This window comes from Telmatherina bonti (genome assembly GCF_933228915.1).
Source record: "Telmatherina bonti genome assembly, chromosome: 7".
In the NCBI taxonomy this organism is placed as follows: Eukaryota; Metazoa; Chordata; class Actinopteri; order Atheriniformes; family Telmatherinidae; genus Telmatherina; species Telmatherina bonti.
The window spans coordinates 13593037-13617907 of NC_136625.1; the positions used below are offsets into that span (position 1 = coordinate 13593037).

General features: G+C 43.7%; 1 protein-coding gene across 3 annotated transcripts in view; it reads left to right on the forward strand.

Annotated features, from left to right (window-relative positions):
* The window catches only part of zfyve9a (zinc finger, FYVE domain containing 9a), a 34839-nt gene extending 10095 nt beyond the window's left edge, over positions 1-24744 (forward strand). For 2 of the 3 annotated variants that reach the window (XM_079244340.1, XM_079244341.1), the window contains 16 exons: positions 984-2404; positions 3550-3649; positions 3984-4160; positions 4342-4505; positions 6800-6929; positions 7314-7436; positions 8923-9078; positions 9939-10163; positions 12347-12429; positions 12768-12872; positions 14396-14546; positions 14797-14877; positions 15831-15993; positions 16794-16899; positions 20937-21113; positions 21749-24744. In XM_079244340.1, coding sequence (XP_079100466.1) covers positions 984-2404; positions 3550-3649; positions 3984-4160; positions 4342-4505; positions 6800-6929; positions 7314-7436; positions 8923-9078; positions 9939-10163; positions 12347-12429; positions 12768-12872; positions 14396-14546; positions 14797-14877; positions 15831-15993; positions 16794-16899; positions 20937-21113; positions 21749-21910 — 3524 coding nt within the window. In that variant the 3' untranslated portion in view covers positions 21911-24744. The remainder of the gene's footprint in view (positions 1-983; positions 2405-3549; positions 3650-3983; positions 4161-4341; positions 4506-6799; positions 6930-7313; positions 7437-8922; positions 9079-9938; positions 10164-12346; positions 12430-12767; positions 12873-14395; positions 14547-14796; positions 14878-15830; positions 15994-16793; positions 16900-20936; positions 21114-21748) is intronic. The other variant, XM_079244342.1, reaches the window with a different exon arrangement.
* The last annotated feature ends 127 nt before the right edge of the window (positions 24745-24871 follow it).

Here is a 24871-nt window from a genome sequence, read left to right on the forward strand (position 1 = left end):
TGTGTATTTTGGCTGTGAGTGATTATCTCTGTCCTCTGCCAGGGATCCAGCTTGGCAGATTAAGTGTGTGTGTGTGTGTGTGTGTGTGTGTGTGTGTGTGTGTGTGTGTGTGTGTGTGTGTGTGTGTGTGTGTGTGTGTGTGTGTGTGTGTGTGTGTGTGTGTGTGTGTGTGTGTGTGTGTGTTAATGCTTGTGTGTGCTTGAATTTGGTACACCACACACTAAAACAGCTTAGCGTGAATTCCAGTAGAGGGAGGAGAGCAGTGTGTACTAGCTGTGTATACCATGAGTATGTGAGCAAGTTATTTCAAACACACCTTAGAAGAATTTCCAATCTTATTACACAGCATTCATGTCAGCTTGTCAGTTTGACTGATTTCTCCGCGGGACTCGCAAGACATTTGGCCCACTTTCTCAGAATTTCCCAGTTCATCTGCACACTAATTTCCCGTTCCATGCCAACCTCATTTCTCAATTTGTCCCCTGGTTTGTTCGTGCCATTTTTAGCGTTGCCGATCACCTGGGAGTGTGTGTCTTTGTATCCGTTCTCTGTGGCAGCTCTTTAGAGGCATTCTGTCTTGATATTCTTGGTTTATGATCTCTTTACCACCTGCCACTTCTTTTTATTTTTATTTTTTTAATGTCTTAAATGCAACAAAAATATCTACGAACTGGAAAAATAGGGTAAGAAAGTTACTAGTTAATGATTAATCGTGACAGAAAAAATAACTATAAAATAGAGTTTGGCCAAAACCCCCTAATTATGAAAACACATGATGAAGTAACGCAGCAATTTCAGATGGTAAAAACATTTGAAAGCATTATTTAGATTTCTTTAAAGTTTTAATACATGCTAGATGATTCCTGTTTTTATTTTATCTTTAAGGGGAATGAAAAAAAACCCTAATTAATTAGTAATAAAATCTATAATAGTCGCTGTCTGTTTCTCATAAAATGTCCTGAAGTTTTCTTCTGTCTCTTTAGATGAAACAGACACTCCAATTCTCTCGGATGCCAAGTGGACTCAGATCTTGGCCCCGCCCGCCCACATGCTTTCTTTGAACCCTGCACTGGCCCATGCAGACCTCAGCCCCCGGGAAAGTCCTCTTCCCTTTAAGTCCCTCGCCGATTCATCCTCCAGTGCCTCACCAGGAGCGGACACTAAAAGGCAACCTGGGCCAGAACCTCCTTCCTGGGTAGAGGAGAGGTCAACAGACGTCCACAGCCCGCCCCTCCCTCAGCCGAACATCGGCAAGCTGGTGGGCACAGACGACGTTTTGCCGCCCCCTGTCTCAGCCTGTAGTGCCGTGGAGAACGGCTGCCCGGGAAGCCCACAACTGGATGGGCTCCGCGAAAAGACAAGTTCTTCTGCAGGTGTGTCTGACCAGGCACATAAACCTGGAGAGGCGCCCGGCTCCGTCGGTGGGGGGACTACCACTCACTCCCACTTTACCTTTGAGTTAGGATCAAGACAGAATCAAAATCCCTCTGAAAATAAACGCTCAGATCTCTCACCTGCAGCACAAAATGGGGAAGGTGTTCAAGATGAGAGTAGCACCGCTGTTTTACAGGACTGTGGTCCAGAAAGGCAAGCTGTTAACTCAAAGAAGGAGCAGGAAGAAAGTGTGAATGGGGGTGAAGTTGTTCAGACTGTGTGTGAGTTTAAGGAGAATGCTGTGTCCCCTCCTGATCGGGTCAGAATGGAGGAGAAGGAAAAGAGATGTGATCCTGAAGGACCGATAGACCAGCTCCACAGAATAACCAGCCTCCCGAACGGTTTCAAACAGGAGAGCGAGAGCAGCTCCAAGTTTCAGGACACAGAGGAGAACCACGAGGAGGAAGACTTTTCTCCCTCTTCTGTGCCCTCCAAAGAAGACTCTGTAACCGAGGAGAAAGAAATGGAGGAGAGCAAGCAGGAGACGAGTGACAGTGGATCAGTCGGGTCAGGTAGCAACCAACCAAAACTCAACAACAACAACCGGCTTCAGCCAGTCAGTGTCCCCTATGGAGGTGCACGGCCGAAACAGCCAGCCAACCTCAAACTCCAGATCCCACAGCCGCTGTCGAGCCAGGTCCAGAATCAGCTCGGCCCATCTGCAGTCTGTAAGAACAAAAACCTCGAGAACCAGAGTTGGAGAGGCCCGTCGTCTGAACCACCGTCTGGTGGTAGTGATCAAGTCACGGTCAGTGTGAACGGAAACCACTCTCCATCTCTGATGGCCTCGGAGAGCCCAGACAATGACGTCCAGGCTGGTCACCAGGGTGCTCTGTGCAGAAAGGCTGCCAGCTCACTAGGAGAGGTCGCCCCAGTGTGGGTGCCGGACTCTCAGGCTCCCATCTGCATGAAATGTGACGTCAAGTTCACCTTCACAAAGAGGAGGCACCACTGCAGGGCCTGTGGCAAGGTCAGTGGCTGTATAATTCACTTACAAATACTGATCCCAGCAATGTGACCTACATTTCAGGGACAATTAGGTTGTTTCAGGTTACCTTTTTTTTTTTACAAATGATTTTTGTGAATACGTTCTTTGTCCTTTCTTGTGCAGCTGCCATAAAAATTGTGAATTTCCAACCTTTAAAATATGATCAGTGGGTATTATGTTAGGGGGGTAAGCTTTTTAGAACTGCAAAGACGTCACCACCCAATTTCCTCACCTCAGCTGAACCTGAGTCCTACAACAAAAAAAAGCTACTACCACAGGGTCTACAAACATCCTCTAATACCAGAGTAATTTGCCTTATATTCTATGTAAAATACAGTACTTTATTGTAATGAAACGGCTGAGTGATGGTAGTTTGCCAAAGATGGTCCCAGGGATAAATACCTGCTCCATAAAATAAACATGCTAAATGATTAGAAAAATCAGACCATTATTCTGATGGCTGGACAGGACAAGTTAAAAAAAAAAAAAAAAAAGCAAATTTATGTGATTCCAGGAGACTTCATTGAATAAAAAGGTTAAGACTTTGATAATGTAGCTTCTCTTTAGCCGTTTGTTTGCAGATAGACCTAGTGGATGTGCAGGTAGCTTCCCAGCTCTATGTGCTACCCACGCATGTCCCAGACTGTCCACGCAGTGCTTTAAAGGAAAGATGTGGTCGCTGACACTGCACTGGAAAAATCGCCGGATTGCTACTTAATTTCCCATGGTGGTAAACAAACACTCACACTGCCACTTGAGCTGGGAGGAGGTGGCTCTGCAGCAATACTAACACCTGCACTGGGGATGCAAACACACGGCGCAGCAGGATCCTTAGAGCATCTACCGCCAGAGTGGTTGATCCACAAGGCAGAATATGATGAACTTGTGAGGGCTTCGAAATGAAAAGGAATCATCTAATTGATGTTTAATCAACCTGAATTAACTTGATATGTGTTACTGGAGGATGATGTGTAATGAGGTGCTAACACACAAAATCTTGTATACAGCTGCAGTTCATATGTATCTTTGCAGCATCTCTAAGATCGAACAGGCTGTATGTGTGTTCATCATTTTTAAGGTTGTGGTGTGAATGATGCATTTCTGTGTGTCTCTGTTATTTTTTTAAGGTGTTCTGTGCAGCGTGTTGCAGTTTGAAGTGTAAGCTTGTGTACATGGACAGGAAGGAGGCACGTGTTTGTGTCACCTGTCATTCAGCCCTGACGAGTGGTGAGCATCATGAAGCAGACAGTTGCCTCTTTCCAACTTGTATTTTATATTTCTGTATGAACTATGGTGAACCTTTCTTTAGATTTTGATCATCTTTGTAAAGAAATTGTTATAGATTTAGATTTTAAAAGAATTTACAACAGTATAAATAAGCTTTTTTAAAAGCAGACATTGTAGCACAAACAGTTGCGCTCAAGTCGATGAGTATGATCTGTCAATAAGCTGATAAAATTTAAGAGTTATTATGAAGAATTACTTATTGAATGAATGCTTATTGGATGCACACACTGATCAGTCTTTAACAATATTGTCTGATATTTTCTGTCACTGTCAGTTCAATCATGGGAGACACCAGCAACTTCAAGCAATCAGAGTCCAAACCCAAACAATCCAGCAGAGTATTGCTCCACCATCCCCCCTCTGCAGCAGGCTCAGGCCTCTGGAGTGCTCAGCTCACCCCCTCCCACTGTCATGGTGCCCGTGGGAGTCCTGAAGCAGCCTGGCAATGAGGGTACGACCTTTACCAAGAATAGAAAATACTCTTAAAACCTTATTTTTCACCATTTGCGGTGACATTAATTCCCAGCTACTATTAAAGATGAATTGTTAAAGGTTTGCAGTTTTCATTGACACAACCCTGTCATTACTTAATTCCAATGTGGGTACTAAACCAATATTCTATTCTTGTTTAGGGTCCCTCTCACGAGACCAGAGGAGGGTGTGGTTTGCTGATGGGGTCCTTCCTAATGGTGATACAGCAGAATCCTCCAAACCCTCCGCCTCTAGCCCAGCTCCCTCTCAGTCACGGGGAGTTCCTGCATATTCAAACAAATCTTCCACATCCGAGTCCTCAGAGGTGAGCTCAGTATGAAAAGCATTCAGCCCCGACTAATGCCATTAGGTCGGCTTGTAGGGTCACATTAGCTGCGGTGCCATGGTGGAAGAAGGTAGTCACAAGAAGCGGTTTACTTGCTGCGGTGATGTGGTTTAATACAGCAAACAGAAACATTCCTAGTGGCTTAATCAGAATCAGAAAAGCCCTTCAGCTAAACTGCTTAAAGCTGAAATGTGCTTTACATGGGTTGTTTATGAGAAGCCAATAACATGGCTAATATGTATAAGTTCTCACTACGTAACAGAACAGCAAATTGAATTTAGTTGTTTTGGTGGTTGTGTAGTCACTGAATGCCAGCTGTCAGGGTGATTCATGGCCTGCAGAACAGTGTCATTGTTTCAAATGTCTCAATCTCAGATGGCCAGATGATGCTGTGCAAACTAAACTTGAGCTTTAAATCACACTTTTGCATTTTAAAGGGAACATGACAATTATAGTCCAAAAATCCTCTCAGGAGTCAAATAGTTCTTAAGTTCAACAATGACACAGAGAAAGCCAGTGAGACTACTTTTTCTCACAAGAGAAGACGAGTTTTATAACTTAGTGGTTACTCTGTGCAGCTCATAGAAACATGATGTGTACTGATGCTCTGAAGGAGATGATCAAATAACTTTGGTAACATCAGTAGGGGAATATAACTCCATTACGTGTTTGTTTGTTTTTTTTCGCGCTTGTGTTGTTTTTAATTCTTGTATGTGAGGTGCTTTGGATAAAAGCGTCTTCTAAATGACTATAGAACAAAATAGAATAGAAAAGAATAAACTGGTCATGTGGAGAAGTTTAATATCAAATACTTTTTTTAACATCCACCATTTCATATTTAACCTTAGCCAACAAACTTTTTCAGTTGTTGAACTCAACACATCTTTATTAAATTTTAAGTTTCTCAATCAGTCGTTATAAAAACATAATTGTGCATCAGTGTTCGGAAAATTACCCTCGCTATATGTTCTTTCTTTTAAATTTGTTAAGAAGACTACAGCTCTCTGCACACTAGCTATGTTTTCACAGACAAATATCTAATCTGTCCAACCTAAATCAGTTTGATCAGAGATTCCAGCTGATATGTTTACGTGGATGATAGATAAATGTATTATATCTTCTGGTTAAAGATGATAATGTGCCGCCGGACCACATTTATGGCCATTTTCCACTAACACATATTTGACTCAACTCGACTCAGTTTTTAGGATTTTCCATTTGGTAGTAGTACCCGGTACCAGGTACTTTTTTTTTTATTTTATTTTATTTTTTTAAGTACCCATTTGGGGCTCCCAGGGAGCTGAATTGAGCCAAAAATGTGACATCTACAGACTGCTGGCCACTGATTGACCAAAGAGTGACGGCACTGGATGAGTCATGACAGCAACTCCTTTATTATAACCATGTCAAACTCTCCAGTACTTTCCCAGTGTTTCATCTTGGCTCCTTCCTTAACTTTCTTCTTTTAACTTGAATCTGAAAAAAAAACGACCTAGCAGCAGGTATAACATCATCTCTGTTTCATCCATTGTTGTTGTGTTTGTGACACATACATAACACATCACAGGACTTTTGTGCCACCTTGTTACGACGACCACACCCATGTTGAAGTGGTACTCTGTTGTAATTGAAAACAACTAAACTGAGTCAAGTCAAGCCGAGCTGAGTAGGCACTTTAGTGATAGAGCAAGATGCATGTAAGGGTTGGCTGTCATGGCACACAGTATCTCAACCTTTACTCATGACGCTGTTGGCAAGTATGCAGTGAAACCAACTTCTTTCTGCATGTTTTTTTTTTTTTTTTTGCTCTGATGAGATGCACTGTGGCAAAAGGACTGAGTTCTACAGTCTCTCCTTTACACTTTACTATGAAGTTTACAAGTTGACTTTTTGTGACAGGAAGTGTATTTATTTCTTAACCCAACTTCACAAATGTTGGCTTCATTGTTTTTTGGGATCAAGATGCAGATTCAGTTTAGGAAAGATGAATGTTTTAAATGCGAATTTAAAAGTTGAAACGTTAATGTGTTGTTACAGCCTTTTCCCAGCCCTGGTCTTTGTGAGAAATGTCCCCAGGACACAGAACGGCACATTTGACTGTCATTATAGCTTCAATTGGTTTGCATTAACTGTAGTTAATACCTGCTCTATCTATTTTCACAGCAACAAGCACTCCCTTGGGATTCTACTGTGGCTGTATTATTACATCTCACTGTGTGTTTTAACCCACAGCACATCTAACTCCACCCCCACCCCTCCTCTCTACCTCTCAGGCAGCCCATACCCCTGTTGCCCCGGTGGGCAGCCCTGTGGGCAGCTCTCTCAGTCTGATCCCGGAGGACGGGCTCCCTCCCATCCTCATCTCCACCGGAGTCAAAGGAGGTACGGGAGGCCACATCACAGGTGCTTGCCATCATCCTCACCACTCTGCTGCCTCCTCATTGCTGCTGTTTGTGCTTGTTCAGTGTGTTCGTCATGTGCTTTGTGCCACTGATCATGTTTGACCACCCATTGCCAACAAGAGGAAGCAGTTACATACATGGGATTGTTGTGGTAATATTTAAACTATCAAGATGGTTTCCAGTTGCTTAGGTTCATGCTGGTAGCACTTTTTTTTTTTTTTTTTTTTTTTTTTTACATTTGCCTCACTGATAACTCTTAGCATTTTAACTCCCCCCTCTTTCTCAATTCTCTTACATCTCCCTCTCACATCAACTGCTTTTCTGATCCAACTTCGCCTTGACTCCTCCCTCTGCCTGCTGCTTCTGCTTTACAACCTGCCTGCAGATTATGCTGTGGAGGAAAGGCCCTCAGAGATCATCCTCATGCAGCAGTTGGAGGAGGGAAGTCCAGACCCCCTGGTCTTCGTTCTCAATGCTAACCTGCTCGCCATGGTCAAGCTTGTGAACTGTGAGTAACTTTTATTGCACATGAAACACTGACTTTTAAATGCTCTCTGTCACTCACATGTAAAACTCTGATGCAACAGTATTCTTACGGTATTAATGCAAATATGAGAAGAAAAGACAGAACTTCGGTGTAAAAGCAAGAATGGCCTCTAATGGCAGGAAGGAGTAGTGAACGGACAGCAGTGATTTAATAAGAACTCATTTGAAGGAAAGTAGTCTGTCATCTTAAATGTCTTAATGTAACGCCCGTCTGTCTGATGGATTACGCAACATTAATTTTATGAGTTGACCCACAGATTTAATTTCTGAGCAGCTGTTTTTACATTTTATTCATTTTATCAAAGCATCTGCTGGTTGACTTAGGAATGTTTTTGAGAAATTTATTTGAGTTTGAGTTTTTATACAACACCAGTTTAGTAATAGGAATAATAATAGAAACACTTATGAGAATATTCTTTTGAAAAACTAACTAAAAAGTTACTTTTAACAGTAATTCAGTTACTTTTGGTGTAAATAATCAAAGTAACTGTAGTTAATTTTTTCATTAATAAGCACAACACTGTTCTTATAGCAGGGGTGTCTAGTGTCAGTTTTCAAGGATCTCCATCCTGCATGTTTTAGATGTTTCCCTTCTTCAACGCACCTGATTCAAACAAAAGAACATCTTTTAAACAGCTGATTGTCAACTTCTGCCCAAGTTTCAATCTGAGTCAAATGTATTGAAGCAGGAAGCATCAACAACTTGCAGACAGTGTTGCTTAAGGATGCGGGCTGGACAGTCTGCATTATAAATGGATTTTTAGAAAGAAAACCTCACCTATAATTAACAAGTTAACAATAAGTGAGCATTCTCTCAGCATGAAAAACCTTCAACATACTTATAGATGAATTTATTACAGAATTCTTCAACTTAAAAGTTCTGAAATTAGAGTTTTTTCATGCTTTATCTAAAGAAAAATAGTTTTGTAATTCAGTTGTCAGAATAAACTCATCATCTTTAAAGTTTGAGAAGAAATTGAAGGTTTTTTGTTGTTCTTTTTTTTTTTTTTTTAAATAATCACAGTAATTTTACTGTCATCGTCCAACGAAGCGAAACCTAAATGACACAGACGTAGATTTCCTCCCAAACTGTTGAAAAATGCTTTCAGAGAACTTATTGTTGAGACTTTCTTCTCATAAAGTGCCTTGAGATGACCTTTTGCCCAAAACTGGCAAAAATAAGCTGAGCAATATGACATGTATTTAATCTCTCCCTGCAGAGTTTAACTTGCGTTGCTGTCTTTGTTACTCTGACAGCTTTTAAATCAGACACAAGTTGAGCCTGGAGTGTGATAACATCTTGTAAGATTGCTGTTTTGACTGTTTATAGCGTCACCATGAAGGATTATTTGCGTAAAACTGTTAAATTTACAAGATAAATGTTTAAAAGTGACTTGTGTAATTTTTTACCATGTCCTGATGGGTTTTTCTGTTCTGCCAACCCTCAGATGTCAACAGGAAGTGCTGGTATGTGACGACTAAGGGCATGCATGCTGTCGGACAGGCAGAGGTTGTCGTTCTGCTCCAGTGTCTGCCGGATGAGAAGACCATCCCAAAGGACATCTTCACCCACTTTGTGCAGCTCTACCAGGAGGCCCTCGGTGGTAAGAACCAAACCAGCAGCTCCATCAGGACCCACCGAGGGAGACAGAAGCACATTAGTTGTTCTGTCTGTCCACAGGTCAGGCCCCCTGTTTCATTCAGTTGCCGCCCAGTTATAAATGAGCAATTTCACATCATGAATAAATAATAATCTAAGGTGAAGATGTCTGAGCTGTACTTTTTATTCCATGGAAACTATCCAGATGCTGGTAGTTGAGTTTTATTTGGAAACCAGGTTACTGTCCACTGCCTCATTGTCTGCTTCGTAAAAAGTAGTGCAGACATTGGCGTCCTGCTGTCGTCCTCCAGACGTGACACTGCCAGCGCTTGTCTTGTGTTTTTTTTTACCTCCATATGCTGCAGTGCAAAAAAAACCCAAAAAAAACCCCACTAATATCGGCTGACTTTGATAGCTCGCTCCCCTCAGGCTGTTTCCCGTTTCATATTCACGCTGGAGCAGTTTCAGGGTGGCGGAAGGGAGCCATATTGTTTCTGTCGCTCCTGATTAAGTCGGCGTCAGTCAGGCCTTGGGAAGAAGTGCTGGCTTTAGCAAATGCAAACCCCTGAGTTGCCTTTTTTGTGTCTCGTCGTTGGGGTTATTGTATTGGTTGCTGTCAGAGGACATCGACCAATACAAATAAGATCAAAACCTGGACCTTTTTTTTTTTTTTTTTTGGTACATTCAGGTTGTACAATTTAAATTTAACAATCATTCGTGATGAGTGCTTGATATCCATCTTTTTTTTCTGTCTTGTCTCCCTACCATCTGTGCCATCTTTCCTCTTGAATTTTACCGACCCTTCCTTCCTTCTCCTCTTCCTCTCATTTTCTACACTGCTAACTTCCCCCTCCTCTCTTTAAGGCAACGTGCTGAGCCACCTGAGTCACTCGTTCTTCACGCAGAGCTTCCTGGGCAGCAAGGAACATGGCGGCTTCCTCTACATCAGCCCCTCCTTCCAGTCGCTGCAGGACCTGCTGCTGCCCAATCCGCCCTACCTCTTTGGCATCCTCATCCAGAAGTGGGAGACACCCTGGGCAAAGGTTTTCCCCATCCGCCTCATGCTGAGACTGGGAGCAGAGTACCGATGTGAGTTTAGATTAGTACAGGATGATGGTGGTAAAGAAATATTTATGCTGCAGTTGTGATCATTTTAAGTCGTCAATTAAATGTTCTTCCAAAGATTTATTTGGATTTCAGGAGAACAGAAATCTAAGTGTCCTTAAGGTCTGGTGAACCAGATTTAGCATTAAATAGACAGACGGAAAGTGAGGACATATAACTGATACAATTAAGAGATTTCAGTCAAACAAATGCTTGACACACACCTCTCCCAGACCAGACGTACATCTCTATTTGCAGCATGGCTATGTGAAAGTACTCCCTTATGATCGACCACTTTGTGATTACATGTTTCTGGATTTCTGGAGCTTGTCGCTGCAACACGATGCCATAACCCTACGCTCAAGTGGGAGCACATTTCATATGCATCAGCTGATGCTGTGCAAGTATAAATCCAGCTTTAGTCTCTGAAATTTGTACAAAACCTACTTAGAAAACATGTTGGCGATCCATTGTCAAAACTGGCAGTGTGTCTGAACTGACTCCAATACTGGAAATGCCTCATATGAGCAAAAATCACACTGTCATCCAGAAATGACCTGAAGTAAATAATGAAACATGGGTGCAAAACAAAACACAAGCTCTCTAAATGCAATACAAAACAAAGGAATAAAATAAAACAGTTAAATGTAATAGAAACAGAGTAGTTGAAACAGATGAATGAAGAAGGTTAAGGGAGTTTTCAGATGAGATATGAAGAGGCTGATGGAGTCCACGTTATGGAGGTCAGGAGAGAGGGAGATCAGAGTTTAGGAGTAGAATAGCCAATAGCACCGCTCCCCATGGTAACAAGGCAAAGAGAGGGGACAGTGAGATGGAGCAAGGAAGAGGATCTAAATATACAAGAGGGGCTGGCAGTCTGGACCAGAGCGGAGACGGGTATGGAGGACTGAGATGATGAATGGCCTTAAAAGTGAAGACAAGGATTTTGAAAATGATTGGTGAATTTATGTGTGAGGCTGTTGATTTAGTGAAGATGGAGGCATGCAGACAGACTTGGAAAGATGAAGTGCTTTTGAGGATGATGTCTTGATAAAGAGCCACTAGTGAATTTGGCAGATTTTTACACTTTGGCGCTTTTTAATTAAGGCTGTATCAACATCCGTCTTGCCTCTTCTCGAGCCTCCCTCCAGCCCAAATGGCTAGTGTTGATATCCAGTTGTGGTTCTGTAAATGAAAAGCAGCTGTCAGGTGAAGAAGCGCCTTACAGAAGCTGCTCCAGTTTCAGCTTGGGACGTTGGACCAGATTATTACAGCAAATGTTGGACCTTTATGGCAGAAAGCATGAGCGTTCTCTGGTTTGTTGGGGTAAAATATAAAGTCACAGATTGATCTGCAGAGCTTAGCTTGTCAGTTGTCAGAGAAAGCCTCCAGCCTCTCTCATACGTTCCCCACTGCGGCTCAGTCTGGCGTCTGGTTTTTCTTATCAGAGAGGCTCTCCTTCACCAAATCCTCTTCTCTCACAGCCAGACCTGCCAGCATGGAGCACCGCCTAGTTCGTTTAAGCCTCTTGCCTTCATCCATCTAGTATGTATAGAATACATTTACAAAGATGCATTCAGCTGAAGCTCCTCAACACAAAATGTTAGTTTTACCATGAAATTGACCCACCGTACTCAACTCTTTAACAGCTGACCAGCAGAAAGCAGAGAGGCTCCTCTGCACTGAACTGCAGATTGGAGCTGAGGTTGTTTTTTTTTTCCTTTTCATTGCTGCTGAGAGTTTGTGGTTAGATCTTTTTTCCAGCTGTTGACTGAGATAAGGCTAAAAATAGTTATCTAAGAAGCTTTGGTTGCTGAAGAAAAAGGCAGTCGTATTTTGCACTTGTGGATTAGGAATGTTATTCGTCACTGCAGTCACCACTCACCATGTTGTGATGTTTGAGTCTCTTTAGTTTGTTTTCAGTTATGAATGAAGTGGCGGGGGGGGGGGGCGCGATGAAAGGAAAGGAAAGGAAAGTTCAGCAGTGAAAAAAAAAAAAAAAAGGCCGTATGTGGAAAATACCTGAAATACACACAAACACAAAACACTCCAATGAACCAAATAAGTAAATTAATGAGCCAATTACAATAAATACATTTTTTTGTGAGAGTTGAATAAGTCGAGTTTCTGTTGTGATTTTACCAATCAATACGTTTTTGGTTTTGCAGTTTATCCATGTCCGCTGTTCAGTGTTCGCTTCAGAAAACCTTTGTTTGGAGAGACCGGTCACACCATCATGAATCTCCTCGCAGTAAGTGCGCTTGATGTTTTCACTCTGTTGTTATTGTGCTTGTACATAAAAACCAGCCCGAAACACAATTCTTAATATTAAATTGCATCCTCTTTGTACTTGGTAAGAGGTCTATAGTTGTTTAGTAGCTTTTAAGCTTCAAAAAGCACTTTACCAAATGTTTCGCTTGGGTTAATGTCAGCTTCTTTTTATGTACGTTTGCACTTTGTACACAGTAAAATGATCATTTTGTCAAACAGGGAAGTAAATCATATGCACTGATTTGTTAATTTAATGTGAATCAACATCATATTTAATGAGAATAACATAAATATCTCCCCATTCATCCCTCTTTACAGGACTTCCGTAACTATCAGTATACTCTGCCAGTAGTCAAAGGTCTGGTTGTGGACATGGAGGTGAGAAAGACTAGCATCAAGATCCCCAGCAATCGCTACAACGAGGTGAGCTCCTGATGTTTAAGTTTCTGTGACATCACATATAAGTTTAAAAAAAAAAAAAAAAAAATCAGGTGATACTTTTATTTGAGTTTGCTTGGTCTGTCCTACAAAATGAAGTTAAATTGTACTTTTGGTTCAGTGGACTACTACTGTAAAGGCACACACAAAAACTAGGAAGTATTGTAACTAATGACACTTTTAGATTATACTTTTTAATTAATACCTAATATGATTGGCAAGCTGGCTGATGCACAGAATACTTTTCTTCTTAAGATGTGATTGTTAGTTCAGTGTATTTTTCATGCTGACTTGTTCTTCACAGTGATCCCCTTCACTTATCACCAAAACCGGCAAAGCTCAAAACGCTGTAATATGCTAATTTAATGGTGTATGATCCTCTTTTTTTTTTTTTTTTTTTTTTTTTTAAATCCATAACAAATTCTTAATGAGAAATGCATTTTTGCATTTTACAAGATCTCAGGAAACATGTTGCACATGTTGTTAAAGTAAATGGTTTTAAAAGATTATTTCTAAGCACAGCTTATAAACAGAGAAATGTTGGGAGAAAAACTTCATGGATCATGATTCATCTTGGAGCAAATAGTTACCCTACGATCACTTTGTGTTGTCATTCTTTAGCAAGCTGTCGCATGAGGCAGGACTCGAAATGCTCATATGTGTTACCATGGTTACCAAGTAATTTATATTTTCTACACGGGTTGTTTTGCTAGTGGTTAGTAGTCAGAGGAATTGAATAAAATAACGCATCACTTTATTTCCCAGCACAAACTCAAGTTTAATCCAAGAGTGTTTTTAAAAATGAACTTTATTACATCTGTTCCTCTAAACAAAATCCATACACAGAAAGGTGTTTCAAGTCTCTTTATGCATTTTTTGAGATGATAAAGCTCTGTTAGACATCAGTGGAGGAGGCTCTCTTTAAGCTCCCTGAACATCAGCACACATGTACTTTGTGTAGGTGATATATGCAAGAGAACGTTGGACGCAATGCTGCCCGCATGTGACAACGTTGCTGCTTTCAGGGTGTGAATGAACGTCCGAGCGGGAGAAGTGATACCCTCTAAGTGCCATTTGGCTAAGAAATACTGGTGTGGTGCTGGTTGTAGGGTTTGGCTGCTGATGAACTAACAGATGGGAAGCCAGTCATGCAAAGTGGGAACCATCACTAAACAGCTTGCAGGCGAGCCTTTAGCGCAGCAAGTGGTTAAAGCCCTCCAGATTTTTAGTTTTATGTCTGATGAGTAAAGGATGGCTTCAAAGAGATGCAGAAACGGGATTTTCAGCTGATTTAATATGTGGGATCGTTCAGCTGCTGATATCTACCAGTGTCAGGGACTTTCTCTGCAATCTGTCGTCTCAGTGCCATCCCATTTAAACTAAGGACTGGACCCACAAGCCCACTGCAATTAGGCTTAACCAGACAGCCTCCCTTAAGCCCATTTTCCTCAGCATGCAGCCCAAAGGGCAACTTAATTAGTTACACTTTGTGTTATGTGTCCTTGCAGCTGATGAAGGCCATGAACAAGTCCAATGAGCACGTGCTGGCCATGGGGGCGTGTTTCAATGACCGAGCCGACTCGCATTTGGTGTGCGTCCAGAATGATGATGGGAACTACCAGACGCAGGCCATCAGCATCCATCACCAGCCACGCAAAGGTGCTGACACTATCACACTCTTCACATCGAAGTCTGCTTTCATCTCTTTTGCCATGTTTTTTTTTTTTTGTTTTTCTCTAGTTTGTTTTCTGCAAGGTTCATGTTTGCCTGGAGATCCTCCTCATGGCTGGGTGTCACTTTATTTGTCTCGTCTGTTTGTCTGAAAATAAAAATAGCTCAATGGTTGGTCTGTGAAGGTAATATCCAGTTGTATCTAATATCATTGTGCCTTTTTGTCTTGTTTCTTTAGTTACTGGAGCCTGCTTCTTTGTGTTCAGTGGTGCTTTGAAAGCCTCATCTGGCTTCTTAGCCAAGACCAGCATTGTGGAAGGTGAGAACAAACTAAGCATTGTCTGAAAAAGAAAAGGGGGAAGCAAGTGGGGTTTTTTTTGCATCGCAAGGTTCAAAAGCCATTTTTTTTGTTGGCATCAAGTCATGCATAAAGCATGATTTAGTTTCCAAGTTTGTTTTGTGATATATTGAAAACCACACAGAAATATTGCCTCATAAATGTTCAAAGTACCTTTAATACCCAGAAATGCACATCTCAGCCTACCTGTTACTTTATTAAATATACAGCCCCTAAAAATAGACTTTGAGCTCTATTTATTTATTTATGTTTATAAAATACTTGAAAATATCCATCACAATTTTATAAACTCTAAAGGTGCTCGTCTCAAATTGTATCAGAACTGATAAAGTTGAGTCCAGTTAATGGTACTAATTTTTGTTGAAGTACCTTTAAGGTCCCCCACAACCTTTGACCCCTTCTGGATGTGCCACAGCTCTCCTTTTATCTCCAGCTGAGACTGTTGTGTTTCTGCTTTTAATAAATCTTTACTTTAGATTTTACTGAGTATTTGAGTCGGGACTCCTCGCCTGCATGTTGTTGAGACTGATTGGTTCTGCAAACTGTTAATTTTATCAATCAACTCTGTTCACAGATGGTGTTACACTCGTTCAAGTATTCTTGTTTTTCCTGCACCTTCATAAAAAGCTTGTTTAAGTGACAGAATCTCTGTAGCAGACGTCTTTTCAAGTGCTTCATCATATTAAATGTGATATTATTTAGCTATCAAGACAAGATCAGGCTGAAGTAAAAGCTTTGTGATTCCTGCACTTCTTATATCATTATTTGTCTTATGTCTGAATCCAGCTGCACACCTTTTACTTTAAACAAACTTTTAATGTGGAACCCACTGAAATAAACCAATATTCATGTGTCCCAACAAGTTTCTTTCAGTTTTAATCATAACAATGTTTTTTTTTTTTTGTCTCTCTCAGATGGAGTGATGATCCAGATCACAGCCGAAACCATGGATTCTCTTCGACGAGCCCTGAGGGACATGAAGGACTTCACCATTACGTGCGGTAAAGCCAACCAAGTAGAGAACCAGGAGCTGGTCCACATCCAGTGGACAGACGATGACCACAACTTCAATAAGGGGTGAGATGGGAGGCACTTTCTCAGTAAACATTCTTTATACACACTTTGTTGGAAAAGGTGAGCACTTCTGACATGGGCATGAGATCAGGATGACTTTACTGTGTCAGTTCTCCAGCCATATATTCCCTTCACTAAGGCAGTTTTAACCTTTACTTAACCAGATGGCTAACTTAGTAACGCAGTAAGTTACCGTTATGGCGTCATATTGGGATTTTATATTAGTTGCCTACTTCGAACTAATATGTTTTTATCTACTGCTTGGCTTCCGGTATTGATCATCCTGCACTTTGTTTTTGTTCCAGATTAAATAGAAGAGAAAAAACTGTAAGAAAAAAGTGTATAAAATGACTTGACAGCACAAAAAAAAGTTGTTTTTGGATTAAAATGCATCATAATCCATTGTGAGGTATTATCATTTGCTAGCATGGTCGTTATGCTGTAGTTTTTTTTTTTTTTTTGTTGTTGTTGTTGTTTTTTTTAAACTATAAATGCAACATCTGGCCGGAGGACAGTTTTAAAAAACAGCCTTTTATTTTCACTGGAGCTTTTCCAGTAATGTTGTATCTTGTACAACAGCTGTACAAAATACAATGTAAATAGGAGAGAAGAAATATCTGAACAAAGCTTCTGCTCCACCAAAGCAGCTGGCAGGTCAGCGTCTTACCCAAGAGCACGCTGGCAGTAGTAGCTGACAAGTTTCATTTTTTCGTGCAACATGGAGTCCTGATCAGTTCCTTCATCTCTGCCTGCATTTCCAGTTACATTTAACTGGAATGTAATGTATAATAATCTTCCCTCAGCGTCATCAGCCCGATTGATGGGAAGTCTATGGAATCCATCACGAGTGTGAAGATCTTCCACGGATCTGAGTTTAAAGCAAATGGCAAAGTCATCCGCTGGACTGAGGTACAACCCACCACTCCGTTTCCCGAACAGCGGTAAAATAATCCGGTCACTGAAGAAGTCTTTCTGGACCAAATGTTAAAATGTTTAAACTTTTATCTCTCGACGGAAGCTACTAAATTCACACCAGCAGGATAAGAAGGGATTTAAGAGCAAACTGCAGAACTTAACCATTGAGTACAGAGGTGGGCAACCCCCGGTCTTTCAGGGCTACAAGCCTGCAAGTGACTTTAGTGGCAGACTTGTTCAGAGCTGGACATGAAGATCTGCACTCGTCTGCGAATAAGCCATTGGTCGAGTCAGGTGTGCTGCAGCAGGGAAACTCTTGCAGAACGGTGGCCCTCGAGGACCGGAGTTGCCCACGCCTGATGGAGTACATACTGTATTTATACTGGTTGAAGGACTAGACCAGGGGCGTAGCCATCTATTTAGAAGTGAGGGGGACATGTCCCCCACGTACCCGGTGTCCACTACGCACATGGACTAGACCATCACATGATGAATTTCAGACATTATTTTTCTTATTTAAATCTTTTTTTTCCTCTCCCTGAGCCGTCACCTTATCGTGGTGGAGGGGTTTGTGCGTCCCGAAGATCCTAGCAGCTATGTTGTCGGGGGCTTTATGCCCCTGGTAGGGTCACCCATGGCAAACAGGTGTCTAGGGGAGGGACCAGACCAAGCACGGCTCATAGACCCCTATGATGACGACCAACCTGGGCATGAATGTTCCCTTGCCTGGAGGCGGGGTACGAGAGCGAGCGTCTGGTGGCCGGGCCTTCGCCCATGGGGCCCGGTCGGGCTCAGCCCGAAAGGGTTACATGGGCCCCACCTCCCGTGGGCTCACCATCTGCGGGAGGAGCCGTAGGGGTCGGGTGCAATGTGAGCTGGGCGGCAGCAAGGGGCGGGGACCCTGGCGGTCCGATCCCCGGCTGCAGAAGCTGGCTCTAGGGACGTGGAACGTCACCTCTCTGGTGGGGAAGGAGCCTGAGCTTGTGCGCGAGGTTGAGCGGTTCCGACTAGATATAGTTGGACTCACCTCGACGCATGGCTTGGGCTCTGGAACCAGTACCCTCGAGAGGGGCTGGACCTTCTTCTTCAACTCTGGAGTTGCTCATGGTGAGAGGCGCCGAGCAGGTGTGGGCATTCTCATCAGCCCCCAGCTTGGTGCCTGCACGTTGGGGTTTACCCCGGTGGATGAAAGGGTAGTTTCCCTCCGCCTCCGGGTGGGGGGACGGGTCCTGACTGTTGTCTGTGCTTATGCACCGAACAGCAGTTCAGAGTACCCACCCTTTCTGGGGTCCTTGGAGGGAGCGCTGGAGGGTGCTCCTTCTGGGGACTCCATTGTTCTGCTGGGGGACTTCAATGCTCACGTGGGCAATGACAGTGAGACCTGGAGGGGAGTGATTGGGAGGCATGGTCCCCCCCCTCTGAACCCAAATGGTGTTTTGTTATTGGACTTCTGTGCTCGTCATGGATTGTCTATAACGAACACCATGTTCCAGCATAAGAGTGTCCATATGTACACCTGGCATCAGGATTCCCTGGGCCGCAGTTCAATGATCGACTTTGTAGTCGTATCGTCGGACCTGCGGCCACATGCCTTGGACACTCGGGTGAAGAGGGGGGCGGAGCTGTCAACTGATCACCACCTGGTGGTGAGTTGGCTCAGGTGGTGGGGGAGGAAGCCGGTCAGAGCTGGCAGATCTGGCAGACCCAAACGTGTTGTGAGGGTCTGCTGGGAACGTCTGGCTGAGTCCCCTGTCAGAGCGAGCTTCAACTCCCACCTTCAGCAGAGCTTCGAACATGTCCCGGGTGAGGCGGGGGACATTGAGTCCGAATGGGCTGTGTTCCGTGCCTCTATTGCTGAGGCGGCCAGCCGGAGCTGTGGCTGCAAGGTCGTTGGTGCCTGTCGTGGCGGTAATCCCAGGACTCGTTGGTGGACACCAGCAGTGAGGGATGCCGTCAAGCTGAAGAAGGAGTCCTATCGGGCCTTCTTGGCCTGTGGGACTCTGGAGGCAGCTGATGGGTACCGACGGGCTAAGCGGCATGCGGCTTCGGCCGTTGCCGAGGCAAAAACTCAGGCATGGGAGGAGTTCGGCGAGGCCATGGAGAAAGACTTCCGGACGGCTTCGAGGAGATTCTGGTCCACCATCCGGCGTCTCAGGGGGGGGAAGCAGTGCTCCATCAATACTGTGTACAGTGGAGATGGGGTGCTGCTGACCTCAACTCGGGACGTTGTGGGTCGGTGGAGGGAATACTTCGAAGACCTCCTCAATCCTACCAACACGTCTTCCCATGAGGGAGCAGAGCTGGTGGACTCAGGGGTGGACTCTCCTATCTCTGGGGCTGAAGTCGCTGAGGTGGTCAAAAAGCTCCTTGGCGGCAAGGCCCCGGGGGTGGATGAGATCTGCCCGGAGTTCCTTAAGGCTCTGGATGCTGTGGGGCTGTCCTGGCTGACACGCCTCTGCAGCATCGCGTGGACATCGGGGGCAGTACCGCTGGATTGGCAGACTGGGGTGGTGGTCCCCCTTTTTAAGAAGGGGGACCGGAGGGTGTGTTCCAATTACAGGGGAATCACACTCCTCAGCTTCCCTGGTAAGGTCTATTCAGGGGTCCTGGAGAGGAGGGTCCGCCGGATAGTCGAATCCCGGATTGAGGAGGAGCAGTGTGGTTTTCGTCCTGGTCGCGGAACAGTGGACCAGCTCTATACCCTCTCTGGGGTCCTGGAGGGGGCATGGGAGTTTGCCCAACCAGTCTACATGTGCTTTGTGGACCTGGAGAAGGCATTCGACCGTGTCCCCCGGGGGCTCCTGTGGGGGGTACTCCGGGAGTATGGGGTACCGGACCCCCTTGTACGAGCTGTCCGGTCCCTGTACGACAGGTGTCAGAGCTTGGTCCGTATTGCCGGTAGTAAGTCGGATCCGTTTCCGGTGAGGGTTGGACTCCGCCAAGGCTGCCCTTTATCACCGATTCTGTTCATAACTTATGTGGACAGAATTTCTAGGCGCAGCCGAGGTGTTGAGGGGATCCGACTTGGTGGCCTCAGGATTGGGTCCCTGCTTTTTGCGGATGACGTGGTCCTGTTGGCTTCATCGTGATCTCCAGCTCTCGCTTGAGCGATTCGCGGCCGAGTGTGAAGCGGCTGGGATGAGAATCAGCACCTCAAAATCTGAGACCATGGTCCTCAGCAGGAATAGGGTGGCTTGCCCTCTCCGGGTCGGGAGTCAGGTCCTGCCTCAAGTGGAGGAGTTTAAATATCTCGGGGTCTTGTTCACGAGTGAGGGAAGGATGGAGCGTGAGATCGACAGACGGATCGGTGCGGCGTCTGCAATAATGCGGGCTCTGCGCCGGTCTGTCGTGGTGAAGAAGGAGCTGAGCCAGAAGGCGAAGCTCTCGATTTATCAGTCGATCTACGTTCCTACCCTCACCTATGGTCATGAGCTGTGGGTCGTGACCGAAAGAACGAGATCTCGTATACAGGCGGCTGAAATGAGTTTCCTCCGCAGGGTGGCCGGGCTCACCCTTAGAGATAGGGTGAGGAGCTCAGTCATCCGGGAGGGGCTCAGAGTAGAGCCGCTGCTCCTTCGCATCGAGAGGAACCAGTTGAGGTGGCTCGGGCATCTGGTCAGGATGCCTCCTGGACGCCTCCCTGGTGAGGTGTTCCAGGCACGTCCCTCGGGGAGGAGACCCCGGGGAAGACCCAGGACACGCTGGAGGGAATATATCTCTCGGCTGGCCTGGGAACGCCTCGGGATCCCCCCCGCAGAGTTGGCAAATGTGGCTGGGGAGAGGGAAGTCTGGGCTTCCCTGCTTAGGCTGCTGCCCCCGCGACCCGACCCCGGATAAGCGGCAGAAGATGGATGGAAATCTTTTTTTTTTGTTGTTGATTTTTGAATTGTTAATCCAAAAAGGAAACTTATTCATCTTGTGTCAGCTGAACCCTCCTTCTCCTGCCATTTCTCTTCAGACCCTGCAACATTTTCTTCCTTCTCTTCCTTGTCAACATCAAATATTAAATGAAGTTTGTATGTTTCCCTCAGGTTTTCTTCCTTCAGAGCGAAGACCAACCCAACGGGCTGAGCGACCCGGCCGACCACAGCCGGCTGACAGAGAACGTGGCGAGAGCTTTCTGCATGGCTCTGTGTCCACACCTGAAGCTGCTGAAGGAGGACGGCATGGCCAAACTGGGACTGAGGGTCACTCTGGACTCTGACCAGGTAGGATAGAGGAGGACGAATAAGAGCAGAAAAGGGGAAGGTGGTTTGTGTGCTTTCATACAGTATATTAAGTGTGTTTGTTTTTAGGGTGGCATCATCACAGATTTGGCCAAGTGGGTGTTTCGATCAAAACCATTTTATTAACACATCACAAATAATTATTAAGCTCCAATTAATTTTACATTTGGTGGATTGATACTGGTAATATTTATATTTAAACCTATTTTTTTCTGGGGCAGCTGTCATTTTGAAGATTAAAAAAACAAATTAAACGTGATTTTACATTAAATTCACTGCAAAGACTTGATTGCATTGAAAAATGACATCATTGCAGAGTGTAGTGTGCAAAACGTGTCATACTAAAGTGAAGCAGTATTTGAGCATGTAGAAGAAAATGTTGCGCTTTGCCTCCGCTGCATTACATGCATGCATTACATTTATTTATTTATTTGTGAAAAAGTCTTGACATCTTTTAGTAGACACCAGAGACTATGTCAGGCACTCCACTCCAAGTATCAAAAAGGGATTAATATTAAATAAACTTTTCTCTCTAACCCCCTCCCATCCCTTTTTCATGTAGACCGTTTGACCCGACAGTGGTAAGCTCCAGGTCTAACCTTGATTTACTCTCACAGGTGGGTTACCTGGCTGGGAGTAATGGGCAGCCTCTTCTGTCCCAGTACCTGAGTGACCTGGACAGCGCGCTGATTCCCGTCATCCACAGCGGGGCATGTCAGCTGAGTGAGGGCCCAGTTGTCATGGAGCTGATCTTCTACATCCTCGAGATCATCTCCTAGGAGACGGAAACCTCCCACCAATCTGCACACTTCACCTCCAAACTATTTTTTCTTTTAACATCTTACTGCTCGGCCCTTCATCATCTCCCTCCAACCATTTTCACCTCAAAAGAGCCAGAAAACTGTGCTGTGCCAGGTGGGGTAGCATTCCTCAAGTCGAACCTATGCATCCACCCATCGTCGGTTTAGTTCCAGAGGGATTCTGGGGCCCGAAGACGCTCTGAGCAGGATCCTCCATCACATCAGCTAATAAGCTAATAGTCTCTGCAGACCAGTCTGTCCTGATACCCACACCTATGACACATGAAGCAGTTTGGTCATTTCCCTGATGAGGCCTTTTTGTGTTTTTAAAGTGTGCAGAAACAAAATCCTCCAGTGATCAGTGTGTTTTATACACTTTCTTAATCTAAAACCAGGCTTTTAAAATACAGACTTGTCATATTGGGTAAAATGAGTCAAATTTGTCCTGCGTGCAAACATTTGGTGGGACTCAAACTGGCCCTTTACTTTGGAAATAATCCCCAGTTCCTGTCATGAAAATCGGGTAACAACTAAACCACAGCACGGGGTTATGTACGTCATAAATCACACTGAATATACAGAAATGTAAAGCTGCCCAAGTCACCTCTCAGGATGGTTCCCAATCGCTACCAGCTAAATTCTCAACTGGAAAACGCCCAGTACATACAAGCTTTGGGGCATATTTTCATTTATTAAAAGGGAGTTGGGGATTCACGGATGTCTGCAAGCAATCCGATCAGTAGGAGATGAAATGATGCAGAGAAGGGACACCTTTTACATCCGATGTCCTCTTGTCCTGCTGCTGCTAAAAGCAACACAATCCCACAGCTTCAGAGTTAAATGGGTTGCAGGAAGAACGGACCTTTTGATTTGTCAGGACTGCTTTAATCACAAGCACCTCTTTACAAGCATCTTCTGTGTGATTTAGGTTTACTAGACTAATCTCCATTTCAGTGCTGGAAGGCTGGGTATCTGGACAGACCTGTAGATCCTCAGCTTCTTACCTGACATCACTGTGGCAGCTGGAGGCCCTGAAGCAGTGAACTGTGGGTAAAACCCGCCTCTGTGTAGCACAGATGCTGGTACAAGGGAGATTCATATCCATTGCGGAAAAGTTTGGACGATACTTTGAAAGAAAAAGAAAAAAACAGAAGAGGATGAAGGTGCCTCTGAATTTTTTTCCATGTTTTTTCTTGCACCATGGTGCTCAGTGCCTGCAGCAGAGAATCAAGGGAGAGAAAAAAAATCACCTTGGCACCACTTTTTAAGCTTTACTCATCAATCACCAAATGCTTTACGTCGTGAACAACTACATTGACTTGTATATATTTTTATAAGCAGAACAACTCCTCCGTTACATCATCTGTAGCCTTCTGAGATCCCAGTAATATTTAAGTGACCATCACCAACTCTACTGACTGACTCCCTGTGATATAAGATGACATGTTACTCTGACACTGTTTAACCCTAATGCCCTACACAGCCAATTTAGGGAGGGGAAAAAAAGGTTTCAAGCTTTATGATAAACTCAATCTGTACATAAAGCTGAAGGAGAAAAGGGAAATCTCTTTAATGTCAGTATCATCTTCAGCATCTCAGCTTATATAAATATATACAGTATAAATATATATATATATATATATATAAATATAAATTGTATTACATTGCAGAAGCAGTGCACTGGAGTCTAAGCCATTTACAGGAGTTGGCGTGAGCAGCAGGGTGCCACTGTGTCCACATACAGGGGGTTTGTTTCTGCAGCAGGATAGAAAAAGTGCAGCATCTGTCAAGGTCTGGGGCTGAATGTATCTCATCTCACATTTTCTGCATCCTTCCAAAGCCCTCAAAGCAAGACTTTGCAGAACTCTGAAATGTTTTCACTGGCATCAAGTAGTGTGCGTCTCCGATCAGATAATTCTGCAGCTGCTGCGTGCTCCGGACTGTGCCCTCCTTCAGCAACATGGACCTGGAGAAGAAACTGATGAATGTATTTCTTCTGTTTCTTATCAAAACTTTAAAAAAGAAGAAAAAAAAAGTGCTTTTGTGTCTGACAGACTAATCACCAAAAACCATCCTATCATGTCAAAAAGCTCTGTACAGTAACCACTATGCTAATGTCTTTCATCTTTAATCATGCTAACATGAGAAATGGACGATGTCCAAGCATTTCATTGAAGGAAAAAAAACAATCTGATCAAATCTGACAATCACTTTTAAAACATCTGCAGCAGACCCGACAGCGACTTTAAATTAGAGTCGTAGTTCCTCTCTAGTCATTTCTCAATTTAGAGTATTTTGAGGGGTTCCAGTAGCAAAATGTTAGTAAAGACTAAAACGTCAAAGTTACCAGTTATGGGTTAGTTACTGTTTTTTTCTACAGATGATGTTGCTCAATCACTGTTCTCACTGTGTGATCTTCATCAGCCGCAGTCTTCTTTTAAGAATTTAGCATAATGAAAAGCAAATGCAACAGTTTGTTTCCTGAATTCCTGTTTTCTGTTGATTATTTAGGCATTTTCTGATGTGCAATATGTCCTAAATCCAAAAAAAGGTGCAATTTGTTTGAAAAGTAGCATTTGTTTTGTATTCATTTGTAAACTCTTACTATTCAAAACTGTAACACTGCATGCAAACAGAAACAAGCTTGAAACAGTGAGGCGAGTGAGTTAACTTTACATTTTAACAGTTATATATCCTCTAGACTGTGGATGTCATTGAATGGCTTACGTTTTGTTTTTTTAATATCAGTCAAAATTGTTTGAAAAGCCAAAAGAATTGACTTTTTTTTCCTTTACACTACACACGTCATGAGATGGGTCTTTATTTCTGAACAATTGTAGTATATGTAAAATAAAAACTTATAGAAAACTAATATGACTTCAGATGGGGTTTTTTTTCAATGTACAGAAATACATTTCAATGAAAAAAACTGAAGTAAAC